Source organism: Eubalaena glacialis, chromosome 4, assembly GCF_028564815.1.
Source record: "Eubalaena glacialis isolate mEubGla1 chromosome 4, mEubGla1.1.hap2.+ XY, whole genome shotgun sequence".
Taxonomy (NCBI): Eukaryota; Metazoa; Chordata; class Mammalia; order Artiodactyla; family Balaenidae; genus Eubalaena; species Eubalaena glacialis.
Window position 1 is genome coordinate 58859248 of NC_083719.1, and position 24560 is coordinate 58883807.

General features: G+C 35.2%; 1 protein-coding gene across 3 annotated transcripts in view; it reads right to left on the reverse strand.

Moving 5' to 3' along the window:
- The window catches only part of GFM2 (GTP dependent ribosome recycling factor mitochondrial 2), a 47598-nt gene that overhangs the window by 15990 nt on the left and 7048 nt on the right, over nucleotides 1–24560 (reverse strand). The window contains exons 4-16 of one of the 3 annotated variants that reach the window (XM_061189361.1): nucleotides 22966–23023; nucleotides 22409–22506; nucleotides 18300–18425; nucleotides 17457–17545; nucleotides 12743–12831; nucleotides 11147–11207; nucleotides 10693–10872; nucleotides 7074–7154; nucleotides 5600–5748; nucleotides 4020–4160; nucleotides 3837–3936; nucleotides 2918–3107; nucleotides 923–999 (exon numbers count right to left, since the gene is read on the reverse strand). In XM_061189361.1, coding sequence (XP_061045344.1) covers nucleotides 923–999; nucleotides 2918–3107; nucleotides 3837–3936; nucleotides 4020–4160; nucleotides 5600–5748; nucleotides 7074–7154; nucleotides 10693–10872; nucleotides 11147–11207; nucleotides 12743–12831; nucleotides 17457–17545; nucleotides 18300–18425; nucleotides 22409–22506; nucleotides 22966–23023 — 1439 coding nt within the window. Of the gene's footprint in view, nucleotides 1–922; nucleotides 1000–2917; nucleotides 3108–3836; nucleotides 3937–4019; nucleotides 4161–5599; nucleotides 5749–7073; nucleotides 7155–10692; nucleotides 10873–11146; nucleotides 11208–12742; nucleotides 12832–17456; nucleotides 17546–18299; nucleotides 18426–22270; nucleotides 22507–22965; nucleotides 23024–24560 lie in introns of those variants that run through there. The other 2 variants (XM_061189362.1, XM_061189363.1) reach the window with 2 other exon arrangements.

Sequence of the window (24560 nt, forward strand, 5' to 3'; positions counted from 1 at the left end):
GAAACATAAATACTGTGTTCTATAACATTGCACAGCAGAAAAATGGATGTTTGGAAAAGTGTGAAAGGCTATTCACCAAGTTTTCACAGTGATTACCTATGTAGAATAGGATAGAGAGACTGAAAGGGAGACTATAATTCTTTACTTTGTACACTTGAATGTTATTTGCTATTTAAAAAAAAATATGTACTGGCATTTTTTAAATAAAAAGTTTCTGTTTTAATTGCTGTTGTAGCCTTCAGAATCAATTAAACTAAATTGCTACCTCATTTAGCTGGCATATGGGAAAATAAAGTACTCCATATTTTTCAGATTAACTAAATCAGTTTATCCTTTTTAAAGGCAAATTTATAATTTTTTTAAGGAAATTTTTCTAGAATTTTATATAAACTCTACCCTGCCTCCCTAAAAAGAAGATGCAGAATGAATATGTGTTCTTCTACTGTACTATATAATATACAGCACAGTCCTGTACCAACTTTAGGACTCTATTTCCTCCCACATTGTTAGGCTGTAATCTAGCACTTCTCACCCATTTTAGGTGTGTTATCATCATTAGAAGTATACCTTTGCATCCTCCCTTTAGAAAGCTGCTTCTATAAGTTTTAGCATAAGAGGCTCAAGGTTTTGTCTTGGGGCTGAACCTTATTTCAAAATTTCACAAAAGGCTGTCTTCTGGAAGGTAGGAATGTTGGAAAGTAGTTTATATAAGTAAGGTATAATCATACTGAGGAATTAGAATTTAGCTTGACAGTCAAAATATAATCAGAAATTTATATTATGAGAGAACCAAAAAAGAAGGCTTTTTCTTTCAGGGGTAGAGACCAATCAATGTTTTGGATATATGCACTTAAACACTCTCTCTCACACACACAAATGTTTTTATTGAAAGATTCTGGGGATTAAATAATAATATGCGTACTTGTCCAGAGTCAGGATCTAGCTTCACTTTCAAACTGGGATCTTCACGCTGAAGGCATTTTAATGCATGATCCAAATCTAGAGGATAAACAATAACTGTTATCTTTATGTTTCATTTTTTTAGATAAGGTACTATACATTCTAGTAGGAAAACAGATGAACAAGCAAATTTTGAAAAAGAAAATTTCAAACAGCCAGAAATGTTCTGTAGAGAATAAAACAAGGTGATGAGATAGTGATGGGAGGTTACCTGAGATTGAGTGACCTGGGAAGACCTGTCCAGGATGATTTAGATAAAGGCACAAACCAAAAAGAATGACATCGCAAGTAAAATCCTGAAGAAAAAGAATTCCAGATAGAGGAAATTCCTGTGCGAGGAATGGCTTCTATTGGAGAAACAAGAAGGCTACCGTAGCTGGATATTGGTGGACAAAAGGAAGAGTAGCATCAGATGAGGAGGGAGATGTGTGACAGGGAGCACACCATGTAAGGTATTGAAGGCCATGGTGAAGAGTCTGGATTTGCACTGGGAAGCCACTGAAGGGTTTAAATGGGACAGTAACATCATCTGATTATGTTCTGCAAAGGTTAAGGAACTGACAAAAAAAGCAAAAAAGACTTTAGAAACACATACAATAATAAGAAACTGGCAAAAGGAAGCTAAATTACATCATGAATAAAGAGATACTAATGTGATCACTCTATGACGAATTATCACACCAAAGAGGAAGTAAGAATACAGCTGACCCTTGCACAACATGGGTCTGATGTGGGTCTGCTTATATGCGGATGCAGAATCGGAGGACCCAAGCAGATGGAGGGCTGACTGTAAGTTATACTGGGCTTTTCAACTGTGTGGGGGGCTGGGGCCCCAACCCCCCTGTTGTTCAAGGGTCAACTGTATGTTATTTGCATTAAATATGCCATCTAAAGTAAAGGGATACTTTAATACAATTAATTAACTGATATGCACATGCTCCCTCTTTAGACCTGCACTGTCCAAATGGTAGCCACAGCCCATCTGTACAAGATATTACTAGTCTGAATTAACGTTAGCTGTAAGTGTAAAATTCATACCAGGTTTCAAAGACTTCACATGGGAAAAAAAAAAAGAAAGTAAAGTATCTCAATAATTTTTATATTGATTATGTTGAAATGATAATATTTTGATATACTGAGTTAAGTAAAATATATTACTAAATTAATTTTGCCATTTTAACTTTCGTTAAATGTAGCTATAAGGAAATTTTAAGAAGCAGGATGGAAAGACTGGAGCTTGGGTGCCTGATGACGTGTGGAGTCATCCTTGAACCCCTGGGCTACCAATTCAAGGCATATTTTACAAGAGAAAGAAGTGAACTTTTGTCATTAAAGCAACTGGTATTTGGGGGTTTTATGCTCTATGTAACCAAATCTAACAAGAAATGTTACAGCTGGAATCATGAGCTTTACTATATACTCTACTAAGGAGTTTGGGTTTCTGCTATAAGTAATGAGAAGCCACTGAAGTATTCTGAGCCAATATGCTAAAGAACAAACTATTTATTACTCAAAAAGGTCAAATGACATTAAACAAATGACATTAGTATATAAATATCTTCACTGAGTTCTAAAAGTTAAGCCAGAAAACAAGGAAAAGTTGATTTTTATAAAGTGATGGGAAACTGAATCGGTTATGAATTGGTTACCATCTAATCTAATATACTGGAAGGGCAGTCCTGAGGTCAATTACTTAGAATCCCATAGATAGCACCACAAGAACAAGAATAAGGAAGAATATGGTAAGAGAAAAATGGCAAAGCTGAAAGAAAAAAAAGAAAAGAGTTTGTAAAAATAAAAATGAATTAAAAAACTAGACCAATCATAAGAAATACTTACCAATAAATGCTCATAAAATTGAACTCAGTGACATAAGAAACCTTTTGAGGTTAAAATGTAACTATTTTATCTAAATTATCAGAACACTAATTAATTGATGCACCAAGATTATTTGTACCTGGCTGCTTAGCCATGGATGGAGGTTCTATGGTACAGAAGAAAACAGGTTCTGGAATCTCCACCCCAGCCAACAAAAGCCTCTCTGCTTCACTGTTTTGTCTATGCTTCTTTTCTCCCTCCCTTTCCGCTCGACGACATGCAGCTAATGCGCTGGACTTGGATGAGACAATGGTGTCACCAGTGGCAGTCTGCAAGCAAAGAAGATGCCTTAGGACAAAACAGGCTATTGGCAAGCACTCAGCTTCCACCAAGGACCACGAAAACCAAAGAAAAATTTTAAGGTAGCATTTCCTCTTCATCAGAACTTAAAAGAGAGACAAATTCATTAAGCTCATTATAACTCTGCATTGGTAAAGCTAATTTAAGTTGTAGAAGAATTCTGTCCAAAATATTGCTGTAATAAATTCTAACAATAAAACATTCATACACACAAAAAATACATTCAAAACTCATTTGGTAGAACAAATTTATCTTTGAACAAAAGAGACAAAAGAACGAAAGAGACAAAAATCCTTGCCCTTACAGAGCCTTCATTGGCAAAATATCTTCACTTTTTAACCTGATCAGTTATAAAGTTAGATTTAATTGTCGGCAACAATCAAGATAGGAAAAAAAAACAATGAAAATAACATTATTTTACATAAACTTAAAACATAAGTATATATCCATAGTTTATTTATTTTACTTGGATTTGAACTTTATATGAATACAATCCATACTGTTCATAGTCTTCTGTAATTTACTTTTCTTTCTATTAAATGTTTGAGATTCAACCATGTTGATGAATATACTATAATATTCATTATTCCACTACTGATAGCTTTTGGATTGTCTATGGGTTTTTGCTATTACAAAATACCTACTTTTAGTTAAACATTTAAGCTGTTATTTCCTAGAGAAACGATTTGGTCACTTACGTGTTTAAGCCCAACAGTCAAAGCAATGTTACCAGCAGTCAGTGAAGGTATTTCTACATGCTGGTCAGCAAATGGCAAAAGCAGACGACTTATTCTCTCCCTGTAAAACCATGATTTATATTAGTAAAAGTATATTTAAAGAAATGAGTGAAGTTTTAGAAAATAACCTAGGCTTCTACTTACGTGCAGTTTCCATTAATATTATGGATGGCCAATTGGGGTTTTATCATGCCTGAGTAAATGCGCATAAAAACCAGTGGGCCTCGCTGCTTGTCATGGAGAACTTTAAATGCCAGGGCACATAAGTCACCCTTATACCACTGCCTATAAAATTAAGGAGAAGTTCCAGAAAAGCCACTTTAAAATACACTTCCTATATATCTATACAGATCAGATCAGATCAGAATCACTGCATAAACCTAACCTTGATGTCCTCCAAAGATTCCTCATATCTTCTAGTTTAGCTACCAAGGCCAATTAAATAATGTATTATGTACCTCTCTTCCTCCACCGGACTAAATTATTCATTGGAGATCTTACCATTAATTCCTCAAAACTAAAAGCAATGGATTCTCTTCCAAATATTACCTCTATTAGCAAATAATTCTTGCCTAGATTTCCCTCCTCAAAAAATATATCTAGGAACATCACACCACTTCTTAAAACCCCATACAGGGTAAACAAATAGGTACTTTCCAATTACTGCTTTCACTCTCTCCTCCCACTTTTCTTCAGCTGCATAGCCATATAAATCTACACTATAAACTTGAACTTGTTTACACAGCGAACACTTACAGAATGATGTCCTTAAATTGGGGTTCATTACTAGGTTTCAGAAAGTTTGAATCCCCCTCAAATTGCCAAACTTTGCACATAGGTACATTTTTCTGAGGAAATATGGAAATATTTCTCCATATTTTCATTAGTTTCAAAGGAGTCCATGATTCAAAGTAGGTTAGACACTTCTATTATTGAACTTCTCTAATCTTATTCCTGTTCCCTCCAAATTTTAATTTTATTTAACAAATCCATATATAGAGGGTTGATCATATACTAGGCACTGTTTTATGTGCTTTATAAAGATTAGCTCATTTGATTCTTGTAACAATCCTATAAGTCCTATTCTCTGCATCTTATAGATGCGAGGTTAAAGCAACTTGGAAGACCTGAGATTTAAATGCAGGCAGTACACAGTCCGTGCTCATCATCACATCACCATAATGCCTCTCCAGTTGAGAGAGATGAAAAGTGACTCAGGTCCTAGTTAATAGGATCAAAGTCCACCTCTGTCTGCCATTTGGCACAAAACTCACTCAGATTTTAGAGGACTTATTACGAAGGACAAAGCTGTTAGGGACAAGGAATAAAACAATGGACCTTTCCTTACAGTCAAAAAATATTATGAAAAATCTTGAAATCCAGAATAAATATAAATGTATCTATAGAATATTTATCAAACACCCCCAGTATACTTTTTTTTTTTTAACTAAGATGGCAGGGTCAACACTTATACTTTTACACAGCAAAAAAGCCATAAATTCTTATTTAGCTCCATCTGTAAACACAGCAGGTTACAAGAGATGATGACAAATATCCCTTTCAAGTAAAAATTACTATGGCTCTATATTATATTATTTAGAATAATATTCTTCACCAATGTTATTCAAAAATTGTGATTCAACTACTCTCTGTGAAACAAGACCTATCTGTCTACCTGTCTTTTCAAGGCTATACGATTTTAATCTACGCACTTGCATACTTACAGAAATTCATAGTTGCGTTCTTCAGGTGAAGGCAAGTACATAGTAATAGCATCTAACAAGGGCTGGACCCCTTTGTTTTTCAGGGCACTTCCACAAAGCACAGGCACTGCTGTCTGAGCCAGTGTTACTCTGTGTACTGCAGTTTGTAGCTGTAAAGCAGAGGTATAAATGTTCTATGTGTAGTATTCTGGTCTTGACCAAAATATCCCAGAATTAGATGCCTTCCCTAACCAATCATGTAAAATATCACTCCTCGGCACACTTGCATCATTCTTTATGGCCTTATTCTTCTTTATTTTTCATTGTAAATAACATTAATCACTACCTGGTATATTAGATATATATTTATTAGTTTATTATCTGTCTCCCCATTCACTAGAATGTAAAATCTATATAAGCATTATAGTAAGTCCCGTAAAGATACTGTAAATCACGAGAAACTGGAAAAGTGCTTAAAATAAAGTAGATGCATAAAAATATTTCTTGAATAAGTGAATTAACATACTTGTGATTTAACCTTGATAGTCTACTAGAGGAACTGGTTAGAAATTAGAAATATAAATGAGTTACAACTTCTTCAAATAAATTAAATCCACATTAAATAAAATACAAAGGAAAATGAGGTATCAAAGTAGAAACAATTTTTAAAAGACCTCAAAAACCAAGAAAAGCTTAGGTGTGCTTGCAAGCTACTGATAAGAGAAACGGTGGGTCAATTTAATTTTAGATTGTAAGCTCTTTGAAAACAGAAATCATGTTATGTGACTATAGGGCACAATAAACATCGCATTTAAGCATTTGAATACTAAACAAGAAAAAAATTCAAACTTATAGCACTTCATTCTAAAGAAAAGAAATAATTTTTTCCACCTCTAACTTCAAATGGCTCAAAATTAATCTACAGACCTTGTGTTTTTCTTTACTTCTTTTCATGAAAAATAACCAAGTGAATTTGCTGGGCTCATCTTGGAGCCCACTTAAAACATTACCACTTAAAAACACTTTTCATGGGGGGAAGGTTCCTGGCAGAAAAAATAAAAAACTTGAATAAATCTGTCATAATTCAAATACTACCAGTATTTTACTGGCCTATTCTCTGGTTTAATATATTTCAAAAGAAAACCAAAAAAAAGGGAAGACCTGGAATAAGTTTCCACTAACAATTAAAACAGATTCAGAAAAAATGTTCTGAGAAAAATGACCATTATAGTAGTCTGAAAGACCAGTAGATCAAAAAAAAAAAAATTCTATCTGTGATTTCCCTAATACTACTTAGTGAAATGATCATAGTGAAGGGAAAAGGCTGCAGTAAATGAACAATGTCTTCTAATTTTTAACAGTGTTCTCCTAATTTTTAAGTCCGCATTTTCTAATGATATGCAAAGTTGGGAAAAAAAAAAACACCTACAACAGAGTAATCAAACCACATCCAATTAGTAAAACTCGGTCAAAGTAAATGAATAATAAAATTTACCTTTTCAGCCGGTAGCAAATCAAAATTCTCACTAAATTCTCCTAAAACCAAGTCAGCAAATTCATCATCCAAATCTGCAACCTATAAAGAAAGCTTTAGTTCTGTAACTTGCATTCACCATCACAACTATTAACTTAAGTCTATGTACCAAAAATATTCATTACCCAAATATTTCAAGACAGCTACATGATCTAACTTATCCAGGCCAAGGAACTCTTCACACCTTCTAAAGAGATAAAGAGTTTTTCTTTCAAAGGAAAGGAGACTGAAAATTGAAGATACGCTCTCATGAGTTTCCTAAACTCATGGGAAGCCAGAGCCAGACAGAGCACCTCAATAAAGTGTGCTACCTACTCAGAGTGCTCAAAAGAAAGAAAAAATCCACAGCTGATAGCCAATGATAATATATACAATGAATTGCTGTTTTTAAATAGATTTGGGGGGGGGTCTTAGTTCATAAAAAAAAGTTTCATTTGGTAATCCTCTAATATTTTGAATGTTCACCAGATCTCCAAGACATTCAAAGTAAAAGGACTGAACTTGTTTTATAATCCTTCACTGAGGGAATAAATTTAAGTTGAGGGTGTAGTGGTATCATTTCAATAATAAAAATGTAATTATCTAATTCATGTTCATTTCATAATCATCTGCTTATATGACAGGAGAATTCAACTGACAATAAAATTAACAAAAGAGTTTCAAAAGTTTGTAATAGTAAAAGGGAGCAAAACATTCAAACTTGGTGAGAAAAACACATTTTTAACAGCTAACTATAGCAGAAATGTACCCAACCATCTTTCCAAAAAGCAGCAAATATGATGGTTAAGCATAGCTTCTGGAATCAAACTGTCTGGAAATGGCTCCACTACTTACAAACTTGTTCAAAAAAACTTTGGTCAAGTTACATCACCTCTCTTTGTCTTGGTTACTCATGGAGACAATACTAGTACTTATCCTATGGGGCTACTGTGAAGTTTAAATAACCAATTCAAATTATGCTTCCAGAACATATAGTAAGTATATAATAAGCACTGTTTTCATTACTGTTCACCTTTAGAACACAGGAAGTTGATTCTAGTCCACACTAATTTTATTCTCTAATTCAAAAAAAATTTTTTAACTTTGATAAAATATAACAAACATAAAATTACCACCTTAATCATTTCTGAGTGAATAGTTAGGAAGTGGTAAGTATATTCCACACTGTTGTAAAACTAATCTTTAGAACTTTTTCATCTCACAAAACTAAAACTCTATACCCATGAAACAACTCTTCCTCATTCTCCCCTCCCCACAGCTCCTGGTAACTACCACTCTACTTCCTGCCTCTATAAAGTTGAGGACTCTAGATACTTCATATAAGTGAAATCCTACAGTATTCATCTTTTTGTGATTGGCTTATTTCAATTAGCATAATGTCATCAAAGTTTATCTATGTTGTAGCATGTGTCAGAATTTCCTTCCTTATTAAAGGCTGAATAATATTCCACTGTATGTACACAGCACATTTTGTTTATCCACTCATCTGCTGATGAATACTTGGGTTGCTTTCACTTTTTGGCTATTGTGAATAATGCTGCTATGAAGAAGGATGAAAAAATAGCTCTTCAAGACCCTACTTTCAATTCTTTTGGATATATACCCAGAAGTAAAATTGCTAAATCATATGGTAATTCTATTTTCAATTTTTGGAGGAACCACAATACTGTTTTCCATAGTAGTTGTACCATTTTCATTCCTACCAACAGTGCACAAGGGTTACAATTTCTCCCCATCCTTGCCAACACTTATTTTCTGTTTTTTTGATAGTAGCTATCCTAGCAGGTGTGATGTGGTGTTATTCTCTAATTCTATACATATGTATTTATTCCTTGTAATGAGTACTTTATCACTGTCTAATGAGAGTCTCAAATTTTCTTTTTTTAAAATATTTATTTATTTATTTAATTTTGGCTGCTCTGGGTCTTAGTTGCGGCACGTGGGACTTTTGTCGCCGCACGCAGGATCTTCGTTGCAGTGCGTGGGATCTTTTAGTTGTGGCATGCCGGCTCTTAGGTGCAGCATGCGGGATCTAGTTCCCTGACCAGGGATAGAACCTGGGCCCCCTGCATTGGGAGCACAGAATCTGAACCGCTGGATCACCAGGGAAGTCCCACAAATTTTATTTTCATTATTTACTACCATGTCCTAGAACAATATGATATATCTATGTAAGTGTATGTTGGCTCCTCAAGTAGATTACAAAATCCTTCTTAGGTTTATTCTGATAGCTCTTTTGTATAAGACAAAACACCTCAAAGGGGAACCAGTTATGTACCCAATTACTGATTAATAAACATCAATTCCCCTTGTATTCTTTTTATGCACCCCCCCCACCCCAATTAGGGAGTACAGCAAAACAGTAAGAGCTCTAGCTCTAAACTGAGACGGACCTGGGTTCAGATTCCAGCTCTGCTGCTTATTAGCTGTATGACAACTTATTTAAGCATCCTAAGCTTCTATTTCCTCACCTATAAAATGGGAATACCATAGGTTGTTGTGAGGATTAAGTAATATATGTAAAGTACTTAAGCTATATCATAGTAGGTCCTCAATAACTATGATCCAATAATAAAAATAACAATGATTATGTTAATGATAAAATTGATGATTACTATATATTATAATGAAAATAATAACTTCAAAAATAACTTCATACAAAAGATGAATGAAAAAAATTAATGATGAAAGGCTCTATTTTGACCAGTTTAATTTACAAGTGAAAAAAAATCAGAGGGTTCAGACTCATGCTTTTCTCTACCATAAGAATTTATTTAAGGTATGTTTTACTTATTGCTCTAATATAATCTGTATTATTATAAATATTATAAATATTAACAATCTTACTATTTTCTATTAAAATCTTGAAGGTGGATGAGGTCTAGAGATATATATTAACTATAAAATTGTTTGAAAATTTTCTAAATAATTTGACATCTGCTAATGTAAAAGATGGACATACTCTCTGACCTAGCAATTCCACTCCTAGATTTAACAAATTCTTGCAATGTGTGCAAAGGGATACACTCCAAGATGTTCACAGCAACATTGTTTGTAACAGCAAAAAAGAGGAAACAACCTCAAGTCCATCCACAGGAGAACAGACAATAAATTGTGGGATAATCATATACTGGAACACTATAGAAGATTGAAAATGAATGAAGTATAACCACACACATGAATGAATCTCCAACATAATGTTGAACAATGTAATAAAATACAAACAGTATCATTTCATTTAAGTAAAATTCAAAAACATGGAAAACTAGGTATATATCTGTAGTATATATATATCTGTAAACTATAAAGTAAAGCAAGTGAAAGATAACACTGCAACCAAGATAGTGGTGATGGGGGAGTAGATGATTAGTGGAAGGGAGAGAGAAGCGGAGGGAGTAGCACAGGGAGATTCAAGAATATTGCTAATATTCTATTTCTTAAGCTGGGTGGTGATTACACTGGTGTTCACTGTATTATACTTTACATATTCCATATGTAATTTTAGATGAAATTTCACAATAAATATTTTTTAAAGTTTCTAAATATTTACGCAATTTTAAGCTCAAAGTATTTATTTTACTTGTTCAATTAAGGCATTCCTTGCTTCCGTTATCTCCTTCAGCAATTCAGGATCACTCATTTCCAAGAGGGGTTTTCTCTCAAAGTCTTTTCCATCATCTGAATTGGGATTCCAAAGAAGTTTTTCTTTACTTACTACATCCACCACTCCTTTGAAAGTTTTGCCTTCACCAATTGGTAACTGTAAGTCAGAGTGAGATTAACATTTTATTAAATGATCATTAGAACTCAATCAGAACTGCACTGGTGATAGAACTTATCTTTCCCCACTCCTCCCCAAATGTCTCTTATCATTATTGCCATAATCTATACCTATTTTGATTTATATCCTAACTTCTTCCAAAAGGATTTGCGATAGCTTCAAAAATGTATATAATATTCCACAGTAAAATACATTGATGAGGAAACTGAGAAGGATCTGTTCATATTAATAAACCAAATATTAATCAACCAACCTGTAAAAGCAAAGGCTTTGCCTTCAGCTTCTCTCTGATGCTTTCAACTGCATAGTTAAAACTGTAGAAAGTAAAATAATTTAAAATGTTAAGATACTTAAAACAGGATTTAAGAATGTTCTTTAAAATTATAACCCTGAATTGTTCCTAACGTTCACCATTTACCAGTTTTCCACAGGACAACATCTTGTCTAATCTTTTAATGTTAATTTCAGATAATAGTGATTGAGTATCTACCATAATTCTGCCACACAGGTATTTAGGGTATTATTATTATTGTGAGCTTCATTTAACTAAAGTTTGAGGTTAAGTGACTTGATCAAGGTCACACATAATAAACTGGAGTTAAGATTCAAATGCAAGATTTGTGATTACAAGTCAAAGATTCTTTCTTCTAACAACTATATTTGTTATCACACGACTACCCACTTTCTTCCAAGAGCCAGCCTGACTAATTTTTCTATACTTTTATCTTAGGTATTCTTCGTATCATATGCTATGCTGTTCATTTCTGTGCTAACACTAGGGTTGGCTACCTATGGAATGCATGACACATCTTTGGCACATGGGCTGATTCATACACACATGCAGATCATTCTGGTCCCAATGTCCTTAAGAAGCAGCCTAGTATCCAGTCATCTCCCTCCCCATCATCACAGGTGCTGTCAGTCAGTATAGGCAGTATTTCCATCAACCTCAAGGAACTCCAAACAGAAAAGGGTCAGAACCTGAGCCTAGCACATTTTGAAGGTTGCTGTGCTTTTTACTAATCAAGACAAAAGTCCTCTAAACCAGCAGCCTTAGCATTACTGTAGAGAGTTACAGAAATACGAAGCATACTGTGTGATATCAGGAGAGACACGGTTTATGTTTTCTTATTGCCACTCTCATACCACAGATCAGAATCTCTCCCTTTCACATTTCCCCAGTATCCTTTGAATTCGTAATTCTTGCCCTTTCACATTTTCTCCAAATCCTTCATATATTCTTGATTGTCTGAATTCTGTTCTCAGAACAACGTATCCATTTTGGATTACCACTCTGTAAGTCTGCAGTATTACCACTGCATCTCAGCATTAACTCTTTTGCCCTATATGCAGGTCTCAAAACATCTACATTCTCCTCTCCTAGTTTCCTTTCATTGAGAGCATTCTACCCATTAGCTAAAGAAAATCGGGGACAAGGAAGAACATCATTCTCTGAAGCAGCTACAAGAAACAATTCTCTTCCCTCCACCATCAGCAATGACAGGGAACACCGTAACATTCAGCAATACAAGGACTTGACCATACAGCTGTAAATAGAAGCAATGGAATCAGCAAGACATCACTCTGTAAGGAGCCTAGAAAACAGGATAAAGCCTCTCTACGTTAGAATCAGAACGATTCATCATCTATCAGCTCTCTATTAATCCCACATTGTTCCTTTACCTATGAATCAGCTGCTCTGAAATTTTTTTTAAATGGGATTGAATTGGGATTCCACGGAATATTTATACTTTATAGGGAACAGCTGTTTATAAATTTAAGTTATAGTGCATTAAAAGCTCAAATCATATTCTTACTTTGATAAGCCCAAGAAACACACGTTAAATACCTTGCTCCAATTTTGTCCATCTTGTTTAAAAAACAGATTCGAGGTATCTTGTGCTTATCAGCTTGCCTCCATACTGTAAGAGTTTGTGCCTAAAGCAAAGATAAGGAAAAAAACCCATATTTGACAAAAATAACTATGTTACTACACATGGAATAAGCAGACCTAAGACTCTATTACAACACAGAATTGGGCCCTATTCTAGCATAGAATTAGCACCATTGCACACATACCTCTAGACCCACTCTTATGCTATCAGGTTAAAACAGTTAAGAAAATGATCAAGCATGACTGAAGATTATGCTTCAAACTGAGAATACTTTGGGTGAACTAGGTTGCAACACAAAGGGAATTAACAACTGGCAAGTACTGGGAGTCACAGAAAGAGGAATTAACCAAGAATTACAAGACCTACTTTTTGTTTGGCTTCACCTTACTTAGTAACATCACACAATACTGAACTCATCAGTTTTCTGATCTGTGAAATATGGACTTCTGCCTTAATTAATTCAGACAGTTGTGATGTAAAAAGAACAAATAGGAATGTACTATAAAACGTTACTATGATAAAAATCGTGTATTTTTACTGTGAATGTTTGAATATCCATATAAACTGAAGAGGATTTAAGGGGGGAAAAGGAAGCCAATACCTGTATTTCTAAGTTACAATTCTCATATGCTTTTCTATTTGGCTTTTTTGGTTGTTGTTATTGTTAAACAAGTAATTTTTAATATTTGGCTTCTTTTAATTCCACTTTCTGTACATGTTAAATATAAATAGTTTGCCTAGTAGAGTCTAATAGTCCTGAAGCAGAGCATTAAAAGCCTACTGTGCTGACACTGTTAAAACAGAAGCCAGTTTGTCATTTGTTTTATTACGTAAAATTTATATACAATAAAATACAGTTGACCCTTGAACAATATACGGATTAGGGGCACCAACCTCTGCAAAGTCAAAAACCACTTATAACTTTACAGTTGGCCCTTCCTATGTGCAGTTCCGCATCTGCGGATTCAACCAGCCATGGATTATATAGTTCTGAAGCCTGTATTTAGTGGAAAAAATCCACACATAAGTGAACCCATGAAGTTTAAACCCATGTTGTTCGAGGGTCAATACAGATTTTCAGTTTATAGTTCAATGAATTTTAATAAATGCATATTCTTGTATAACTATTACCCCAATAAAGAGAAAGAACATACAGAACATTAGAGATTTTTATGTCCCTCCCCCCATAGCAACCTGTTCTGATTTCTGTCACCATAGATTCAATCTGCCTATTATTGAACCTCATATAGATAGCATGGCTTCTTTCACCCAACATGATGTTTTTGACATTCATTCATGTTGTTGGGCATACTGGTTCATTTTTACTGCTGAATTCCTTTGTATAAATGCACCAGTTTTTCTATCCACATGTGGATGTGCACTTGTGTTGTTTCTAATTTGGGACTATTATGAATTTAGCTGCTATAAACATTCTGAACAAATCTTTGGTGAACAAATGTTTTCATTCCCTTGGATAAAGATGGAGGAGTAGAACTGCTGGGTTATAGGACAAGTGTATATTTACCTTTATAAGAAACTGCCAAATAGTCTTCCAAAATGGTTATAATATTTTACAGTCCCACCAACAATGTATAAGAGTTCCAGTTACTCCACATCCTCAACCAAGATTTGCTATCATTCTTTTTAATTGTAGCCATTCTTGTGGGTATGAAATGGTCTCTTTGTAATTTTAATTTGCATTTCCCTAATGACCAATGAGACTGAGCATCTTTTCATGTGCTTACTGGTCATTCACATGTCTTCTTTGGTGAAGTAGCCATTCAAAGACAAAGTCCTTTGTCTTTTTTTTAACTGGGTTAACTGGGTTGTTAGTTTTTATTATTAACTGGGTTGTTTAACTGGGTTGTTAGTTTTTATTATTGATATGCAGTTCTTCATATATTCTGGATGCAAGTCTTTGGTCATACACATGTACTGTAAAAATTTCAGCACATACTCCCTAAGACAATAATATTCTCTACATAATCAACTGTTATTGCACTCTGGAAGTTTAACATTCATATAATATTTTATCTAACATTATAAATTTTCTCACAGTCTAAGGTTTGCCTTCTTTTTTTAAGTTTCAAGCACATAATTTTGAAGAGGTCCAATTAATCAACTTGTTTTTGTTTTATGCTTCTTGTGTCTTCTCCAAGAAATTGTTACCTACCACCTCCTCCACCCATGCCAAAGTTGTTAAGATAATATTTTATTTTCCCTCTAGAAGGTATACGGATTTAGCTTAACACTATGATCCACTCCAAACTAATTTTCATGTGGGGATGGGGGGATATATATTATAAATTTCCCTAGAACTAAACATATTAAAAAATAAAACAAAAATTCCCATCACCCCACCTGCCAGCTAAAAGTCCATCTACTGTTTTAGCAAACAATAGCCTCCTGTATCACAAATTCAGAAACTTATTACAGCATATTTCAATCTTGTAAATAATGCAATCTGAATGATCAAGTGTCAAATTTATGTAAAGAAGTTATAATGACAGGAAGCATTAGGAAATGAAATGACTCAAAGAAACAGAAATAATAGGTGTGTAATCAACCTCAGACATCAGTGTCAGGCTTTATATCAAGCAAATATCACTGTCTGTCAGGCGTCCTCAGGTGGGGCTTTCAATAACTGTATTATTTCCCCTCGAACTAGCACAATAAGTATCCACGTACTCTTCACCTAGATTCACCAAATATTAACATGTTACACTTGCCTTTTTTCTCTCTCTATAAAACATTATGTGTCTGGTGGCTGGGAGAATGTGCCACTTGGAACTACTATAAGGAGCATGATTAACTGACGGTTCCAACTGTTACCCTTCTAGATCTACCACCATGTATTCTCAAGGCCCACCTTCTTGGGGGCTGTTTCCAGCTAATGACTGAGCTCAGCAGAAGCACTAATGGAGGCCTATTCCCACAAGACATGGGCTCCTCTAACAGGTAACATTAGCTTGAGGACTCCCCATGAGCGTAGCCAAACCCTTTTGGAACTGTTCTATAGCCTGAGACTCTTCCTGCCCAATCCCCCATCCTTCCCCCTCTCCTTCACAGGTGTCAGCCTGCCCTGTGGTCTGAACGCCCTCTCCCACTTCCCTCTTTTCTCCCTTATTCTTCACAGGCATTTCCCCCCAATAAATCTCCTATACATCTAATCCCATCTTGGCATCTACTCATCAAAGTACCCAAACTAACACCATGTGTGTATGTGTGGGTGGATGGGAGCTGAACCATGAGAGCAAGTTGCAGACACCATGAGACTTTAATCCTAAATACTTCAGCATGCATTTCCTAAGAATAAGGACATTTTCCTACATAATCAATTACAAAGACCACATTCAGGAAAATTTAAGTTGACACAATACTTTAATATATATATTACATATTCAAATTTCTGATTTTCCCAGTGATGTCCTTTGTAACTTTTTCTTTTTGATCCAGGATTCAGCCAAAGAGGATATATTAGTTTTCTTGTCTCTTTAGAATCCTTTAATCTAGAACAATTCCACAGCTTCCCCCCCAACCCCAATTGTTCATTTTCCTTATGTTAAAACATTTTTTTTGAATTTCTGAAAAGTCTTGGCCAGTTGTTTTGCACAATGTCTTTCAATTTAGATTTGTTTGTTTTCTCATGATTTGGGCCAAACATTTTTGCCAGGAATACAACATAGGTAATGTTGTATCCTTAGTGCATCATATCAGGAGGCCCATGGTGTCAATTTGTCCCATTTTGGGGGGTATTGATTTTGATACCTTAATTAAGGTATTGCTTTTAGTAATTTTAAGATTAGAAGAACTAATGTGGGTTCTATATTCAACATAAAGTCAATCTTGAGATTATAAAACAAATGGAGTACCAGCTAAAGAGAGCATAATTGACCCCAGTAGCAACAATTTTATTATAAACCCACTTTCAGGATTTATTCAAGGAGTTTTATATTAAGTTTTGGGAGAAAATCCTTCATGGGTTGCTCACATTTCTGCATGTTTTGTCAGGAGAGGCACTGACTGCCTTTATTCTGGACTATCTTTTCAAAAATGTTTGTATAGTGAACAGTTTAGAAAGATATTGTATCTCCCTTCAGAGCAAAAGGTAGGTTGGCTTACAACCCTGGAAGACAATGTATCCCTTCAGAGCAAAGAGCAGGCACGTTTACTGCCCATTATAAAATACTTGCATTCTCTAAGCACAGGGTTCCACTGCAGCTGTCACCTGACTTCCCTTTGTCACCCTACGGGAATTAGGGCTTGAGGAACCAACACAATGAAATGCTGGTACTCTGGCTACTGCTATTTTGGTGATTAATAAAGTCCTTCATCCCTGACTCAGAAATCTTGTGTCTTCTGCCAGAATCCATAAACCTATGGCAGACTAACTTGTTAGCTTTAAAGTAAGAATCTCAGCCTCTTCACAGTTCTCAAAACTTCCGTATTTCCTACAGAAAAGCAAACTTTACTTTCCCTTTTACTATGAAGTATATGAGATCATATATAGATCGCATCTCAATATTAAATTCCAAATTCCTTTAACCATAATTGGATTTATATGAGCTTACCAAATAAAGGGTTATAGTTAAATCAATCTGATGCATTCTACTTTTTAAAAAAATCATGCTGTTCTATCTTTACTTTACTTTGACAATATTTTTTTACCTCTACACCAGCAGAGGCATCAAACACAGCCACTGCACCATCTAACACTCTTAGGCAGCGCTCAACCTCCAAGGTAAAGTCCACATGTCCTAAGAAAAAGATGAGAAATATAACACCTAAAATCTTTAAACCATCACCATCACCATCACCACCACCACCACCACCACCACCACGTGATCCAGCAATCCCAGTTTGGGAACACACCCAGAATAATTGAAAGGATAATCTCAAAGAGATATTTACGCCCCCATGTTCAGAACAGCACTATTCACAACAGCCAAGAGGCAGAAGCAACCCAAATATCCATCAATGGATGAATGGTGTGTGTGTGTATATATATACACATATATATACACAAAATTTTGTATATATACAAAATGTGTTACTTCTGGGCAATGGAATACTATGCAGCCTTAAAAAGGAAGGAAATCCTGCCACAGGCCACAACATGGATGAACCCTGAAAAATTTTGCTAAGTGAAATAAGCCAGTCACAAAAGGACAAATAGAGTACAATTCTACTTATAAGAGGTAACTAAAGTAGTCAATCTCATAGATCTAGAAAGTAGAATGGTGGTTACCAGGATTCAGGGGAGAGGACAAAGAAGAAAAGTCGTTTTATGGGTATAGAGTTTCAGTTCAACAAAATGAAAAAGTTCTGGAGATCTATTTCACAATAATATGAACATACTTAACACTACCGAACTGTACACTTAAAAATGGTTAAGACAGTAAATTTTATGATATATATTTTTTTACCACAATTAAAAAAAAAAAACACATACACAAACAGAAAAGCCTCAAAGTAATGCAGCACCTCTGCATTGCTGAAACAGCACTATACCTGGTGTATCAATTAGATTGATTCTATACCCCTTCCAATCAAATGTAACAGCAGCTGATTGAATAGTTATGCCTCGTTCTCGCTCTTGAGCCATGAAATCTGTCACTGTGTCTCCGTCATCAACATCTAACCAGGAAAAAAAATGACAGTTAGGCTTAAAAGAATATTTTATAGGTCTTTGATATCTACCTGACATAGTTTAATTTGCTCTAAGAAAAACTGTTTATAAAATATTTGGTTTAATATTTAGAGCCCTTAATCATTCTCTAAATAAATCATCATTCTAGAAAAAGATTTTTCAGCTGATGAGTAATTCTTCCATAAAAATAATTTTTATGTAATAACTAAGATTAAACTCTTTTAATATTTTAATTTTACTGAACCATATACTTCTTCCATTTTTTTCCTAGTTTAACTTTCATTATCCCATCTTTATCTGACGTTCCTCACACCTGATCCCTTGACAGGAGGCAGAGTAATGCCATAAAAGAGCACAGACAGACCAAATTTAAATCCCAACTTTATCACTTCTCTACAATCTTGAGCAAGTTACTTAACCTAGTTTTTAAAATATGGCTAATAAAGCCAACCTTGCTGGATTGTTATAAGAATGAAATGAAACTATATATATAAAGTACCTAGCTCAGTAAATGGCAGCTACATGGAATAAGGTAGAGAAAAAATTCCTCCAAAGTTAAATCATCTTTTACAAACCTTTCTTATTACTAAATTTTCCTTTTAGGATTTATTTATACAAATATAAATAAAGTCTTCTATAGTATAAAGTCATGGATAAAATTTATCCTGACTACCAAAAAGGTCACTCAAATTACTCTGCAGTAAAATTCTTGAATTATGCATTTTACTCTTACTCTTATTCAGTAAAAGAAATGACAAAGAGCTGATCTTTACCAATCAAAATTCAAGTTATCATGGCCTTATACTACCACTGCTTATGTCAGCATTAAACCTCTAAAATGCTAGTTACTCCATATCATTTTTGTGTGTGTATACATGTGTATAAATATACACACACACAAATGCACCAACAGAGGGGAAAATAGCAAGAAAAATGTATCTGTTAGCAACTCTAAATATCAATGTTAAAGAATTGTAACAGTATTGCCAGTTATTCACAATATAACTAACCGAGAAAACAAGTATCATTAAGAAGACAAAGACCAAATAACTAACCAGAGGTTCTAAATAAGGCAGTAAGTTTCTAAGACACTCAAAAAATAAAAATTTGCACAAAGATAAAGATCTTTCCTATTATTATTATTTTAAAATATGAATTATTTATTTATTTATTGGCTGCGTTGGGTCTTCGTAGCTGCGCGCGGGCTTTCTCTAGTTGCGGTGAGCGGGGGCTACTCTCCGTTGTGGTGCACGGGCTTCTCATTGCAGTGGCTTCTCTTTGTTGCGGAAAACGGGCTCTAGGCACGCGGGCTCAGTAGTTGTGGCTTGCGGGCCCTAGAGTGCAGGCTCAGTAGCTGTGGCACATGGGCTTAGTTGCCCGCGGCATGTGGGATCTTCCCAGATCAGGGCTCGAACCCGTGTTCTCTGCATTGGCAGGCAGATTCCCAACCACTGTGCCACCAGGGAAGTCCTCCTATTATTTCTTTATGATTAAACATATGACTAATAAAATCAACCTTGGATCAACAAATTCTGCCACAATTGGGATAGTTTCTAGGCCTCTGGCCTGAACCAGAAAAGAACCTCAAAACATATCTAGTTTGTGTGTGTGTGTGTGTGTGTGTGTACATGTGTGTATATATATATGTATCAAATATATATATATATATATATATATATATATATATATATATATATATATATTCCTAGAGTAGTCAGATTCATAGGAAAAGAAAGTATAAGGGTGGTTTCCAGGGGCTGGGCAGAGGGGGCAATGGGGAGTTGTTGTTCGATGGGCATATAGTTTGGGCTTTGCAAGATGAAAAAGTTCTGTAGAATAGTTGCAAACAATGTGAATATACTCAACACTATTGAACTGTACACTTAGAAACGGTTAAGACGGTAAATTTTATGTTATGTGTTTTTTTTTAACCACAATTAAAAAAACCTGTTTACTTGAAAATTGCCTGCGTCCACCTCATCTAGACCCTCGACTCAAGGATACACTCAGGGGATATGAGGGAAGGATTCTAATCAGATTCGTGATACAAAAGAGGAAGCCTAACAATGTTCAGTGTTTTGCTGTCTGTTATTTCCCATTTACACAGCAATAAATTCTATGAGAAATTCATGTGCTTATACATTTAGGAACCTATCATCATGAAGATTCTAATCGTGAGTAGTTTTCTCCTCTATAACTATTAAGTCTCAGCCAATTCCAACGGTCTAGAGAAATGGGTCTCAATAGAGCGCATTTCAAAATCACCGCGGAGCTTTTGAAAAAGACATTAATTTCTACTTCTGGTATTATTGACCTGATGACCTCCATGTCACATTTCAAAACAAACTGTTTCACCAGAGATAAAGAAAGGCACTTCATAATGATAAAAGGGTTGATTCATCAGAGAAATATAACAATCATAAATGTGTATGAGTCAAATACAAGTTTCAAAATACGTGATGCAAAAATACAGACATCCAGGCCATACCCAGACATGCTGAATCTTAATTTTCAGAGTGGACTTAGGGCATTGTTATTTAAAAACAAAACAAAACAAAATCTTTAAAAGATACATGGGCATTAAATGTGCATGCCTGGTCAAGAATCACAGTTTTGGGACTTCCCTGGTGGCGCAGTGGTTAAGACTCCATGCTCCCAATGCAGGGGGCCCAGGTTCAAACCCTGGTCAGGGAACTAGATCCCACATGCATGCTGCAACTAAGAGTTCGCATGCAACAACTAAGGAGCCCACCAGCCGCAACTAAGGAGCCAGTGAGCTGCAACTAAGGAGCCCGCCTACCACAACTAAGCCCCCCCCAGCACAACCAAATAAATAATAAAATAAATAAAATTTAAAAAAAAAAAGGACCACTTTTTAAAAAAATTAATTAATTAATTAATTTTTTATTTTTGGCTGTGTTGGGTCTTCGTTTCTGTGTGAACGCTTTCTCTAGTTGGGGCAAGCGGGGGCCACTCTTCATCGCAGTGCACGGGCCTCTCACTATTGCGGCTTCTCTTGTTGCGGAGCACAGGCTCCAGACGCGCAGGCTCAGTAGTTGTGGTTCATGGGCCTAGCTGCTCCGCGGCATGTGGGATCTTCCCAGACCAGGGCTCGAACCCGTGTCCCCTGCATTGGCAGGCAGATTCTCAACCACTGCGCCACCAGGGAAGCCCAGAACCACACTTTTTGACATACTATAATAAAAAAGTAAATTCAAAACTTAGGTAAATTATACTATTACTGGGGGTTAAGGATTAACGAAATCCTTTCTTGTTCTGCATGAGAATTTGACCTCTGGTTAACTTTCTGGCTCTCTTCTCCTAGAGCCCAGAAAACAAGTATGCCAACTGCATTGCTAGGCAACACACTTATGGAAAAAATAATTTCTGACTGGTAAACTACATCTGACCTGGGAAGAATTAATAATGAATTATAAATACCTGATGAAGATACATAGCTTTAGGCTTCCCTGAGTGGGGTACGGCATGCCCCTTGTGGGAAACCAGGAAGATGACCCATGCAGCTGTAACAAGAGATGCTCATTCCTACGGGGAATGAGTCTTCTAAGCTAGGGTGGCTCCTGTGAATCTTGTTACCTTGCAACTAAGCTATCACTTTTGGGTGGCCAAAGAAGACAGTTCCCACATAGCTATGTGGACTGCTATAAGAACTTCTGTAGAAAGAAACACCTATTGCTGGTCTGCTGGTAAGCTACGTTTCCTGTCTCACAGCCTTCTGAATAGACCAGTGCCAACTATAGCCCAAGATAGTCTTGTGAGTCTGATTGTTTAATTGAACCTAAAAATACCCATTGGTGAGTACTGTAACTACCTTAACTTTATGTTGTGGTTTACACAGCAGTGCCTCCATGCCACACGCAAGATCTCTAGGTTGACTTCTTAATCAAAATATTTTCCATTGATGTTTTTTCTAATGGGGGGCAGGGTGAGAGGAGGAATCCATTCTAACCTCCCAGTGATCTTGTGTATCCAGAATAATACAATATTCTTTCTGTGGTGGTAGTTTTTCCTGCATCAATATGAGCCATAATTCCAATATTACGGATTCTGTTTAAAAGGGGAAAAATTTAAAAAAAGATGTGTATTATAAGGTGGACATTACTAAAATTGTAAAACCAAAATATCTATGTTGCACAAATTTCAAAGCTGGTTGGTATTTCAACAATTTATATAATGGTGTAAAAACTAGAAAAATGGAAAACATATCACTATCACATTACTCTGACAAAACAGCTAAGTAACAAAAGAGCTAACTACAATTTTGTGACTATCTTATATTTATTTCTATGAAAAGTGTGCTGTTGCTACATTAAAAATTTTTAGCATTTAATTGAAACAAGAAAATAGCTTTTAAGATATATACCAACATCTATTTATAGTTAATTAGCTAGGGCAGGAAGTTACAGAAATTAGAGCATTCACTAAATGCTGAATTAAGCCTGTGTTAAAAACCTGTAACTTTTCATGGCAGTCTATGGAAAAGACAATATCAATGACAGTACTTACTTAGCAATAGGAGGATTGATGATGGAATGAAGGGACTTGATATCATTTCCTATTAAACCTAATGGAAAGAGTGTTAAAATTGAACTGTTAAATTTAAAGAAAATTTCCTTTAATTTATAAATGAAAGAAATTAAAAGAATTTTAAGCAAACAGTAAAATTACTATTAAAGAAAATCCAATTAAAGTAAAATTCAAGCTAAATATAACACTCATTTACCTAAAATTTATTTTCTAGCAATCTCTAAAAAAACCTGTGGATGACAATAAAACAAGATAAAGTTTTTAAACATCAATTTCTAGATTATATCCTTAGAAAAATATAGATTTACCCCAATCTCTGCCACCTGCTACAATTCTATAATAGAATTCTATAATAAATAGAATTGCAAAAGTAGAATTAATGTTCATAACAATAACCTTCAGGCACTAGTAGATCTTGAACCAAAAAAAAAATAAAATAAAATAAAGCACAGTCCTGTAAACCTACATTGTCAAGGTTTGAAGAGCAAAGAGTGATACTCATATCAGCTGATAATGAGTTTTTGTACAACTTGAAACCTACCTTCCCTCAGCAATTCCAAGGACACGATACCTATAAAGACAGCCTGGGAGGTATCACTGAATAGAAGTTATAATAATCTAATACTTGTAAAAGGCCAACTTGTAAAAACTAACAGTATTTCTGGAAAAAAAAAGTCCATAATGACTTACTCCATGCTTACCATTTATTCTATTAATACTAAAGAAACAATGCAGTTACATTTATAAATTTAATCTATACCTTCCTGCTATTTAAACCAGTTCTCCTAAACTTCTATAATAAATTATGATGACTTCTATTACATTTTGAAAACCTGATGGCAGTTTGAAGACTGAAAGATAATCTGTACTGCTATAGATAAATTTGTACGGGCAAAATATAGAAACCCAGATATAGACCAATAATGCAGAACATTAAATTCACATGCCTTTAAAAGTCACACAGGCAACTGGTATTTTTACTCCATTATTCTCACATGACAAAGATGGTAATGAGAACAGCTACAGAATGAAGCTACAGGTGACCCTTGAACAACACAGGTTTGAAGTGTGTGGGCCCACTTATCCAAGGATCTTTTTCAATACATGCATGCTACAGTACACAATTTGCAGCTGGCTGAATCTGTGCACATGGAACTGCAGATGCGGTGGGCTAACTGCAAAGTTATATGTGATTTTCAACTGTTCGAGGGGTCAGCACCTGTAACCCCCTCATTGTTCAAGGGTCAACTGTAGTTTCACTAAGTCTCCCACATGCTTGCTTACTTCACACACAAGAAGGACATTCAGAATTACAGTACAATTGACCTTTGAACAACTTGAAGATGAGGAGTGCCAACCCCTGTGCAGTCAAAAATCCGAGTATAACTTCACAGCCTGCCCTGTGCATAAATCGTTCCTCTGTATCCTCAGTTCCACATGGGCATCCAACCAACCGTGGATCATGTAGTACTGCAGTACCCATTTAGTGAAAAAATTCTGCATATAAGTGGACTCTTACATGGTCGAACTTATATCGAAGTTCAAATCTGTGTTGTTCAAGGGGGAACTGTAGC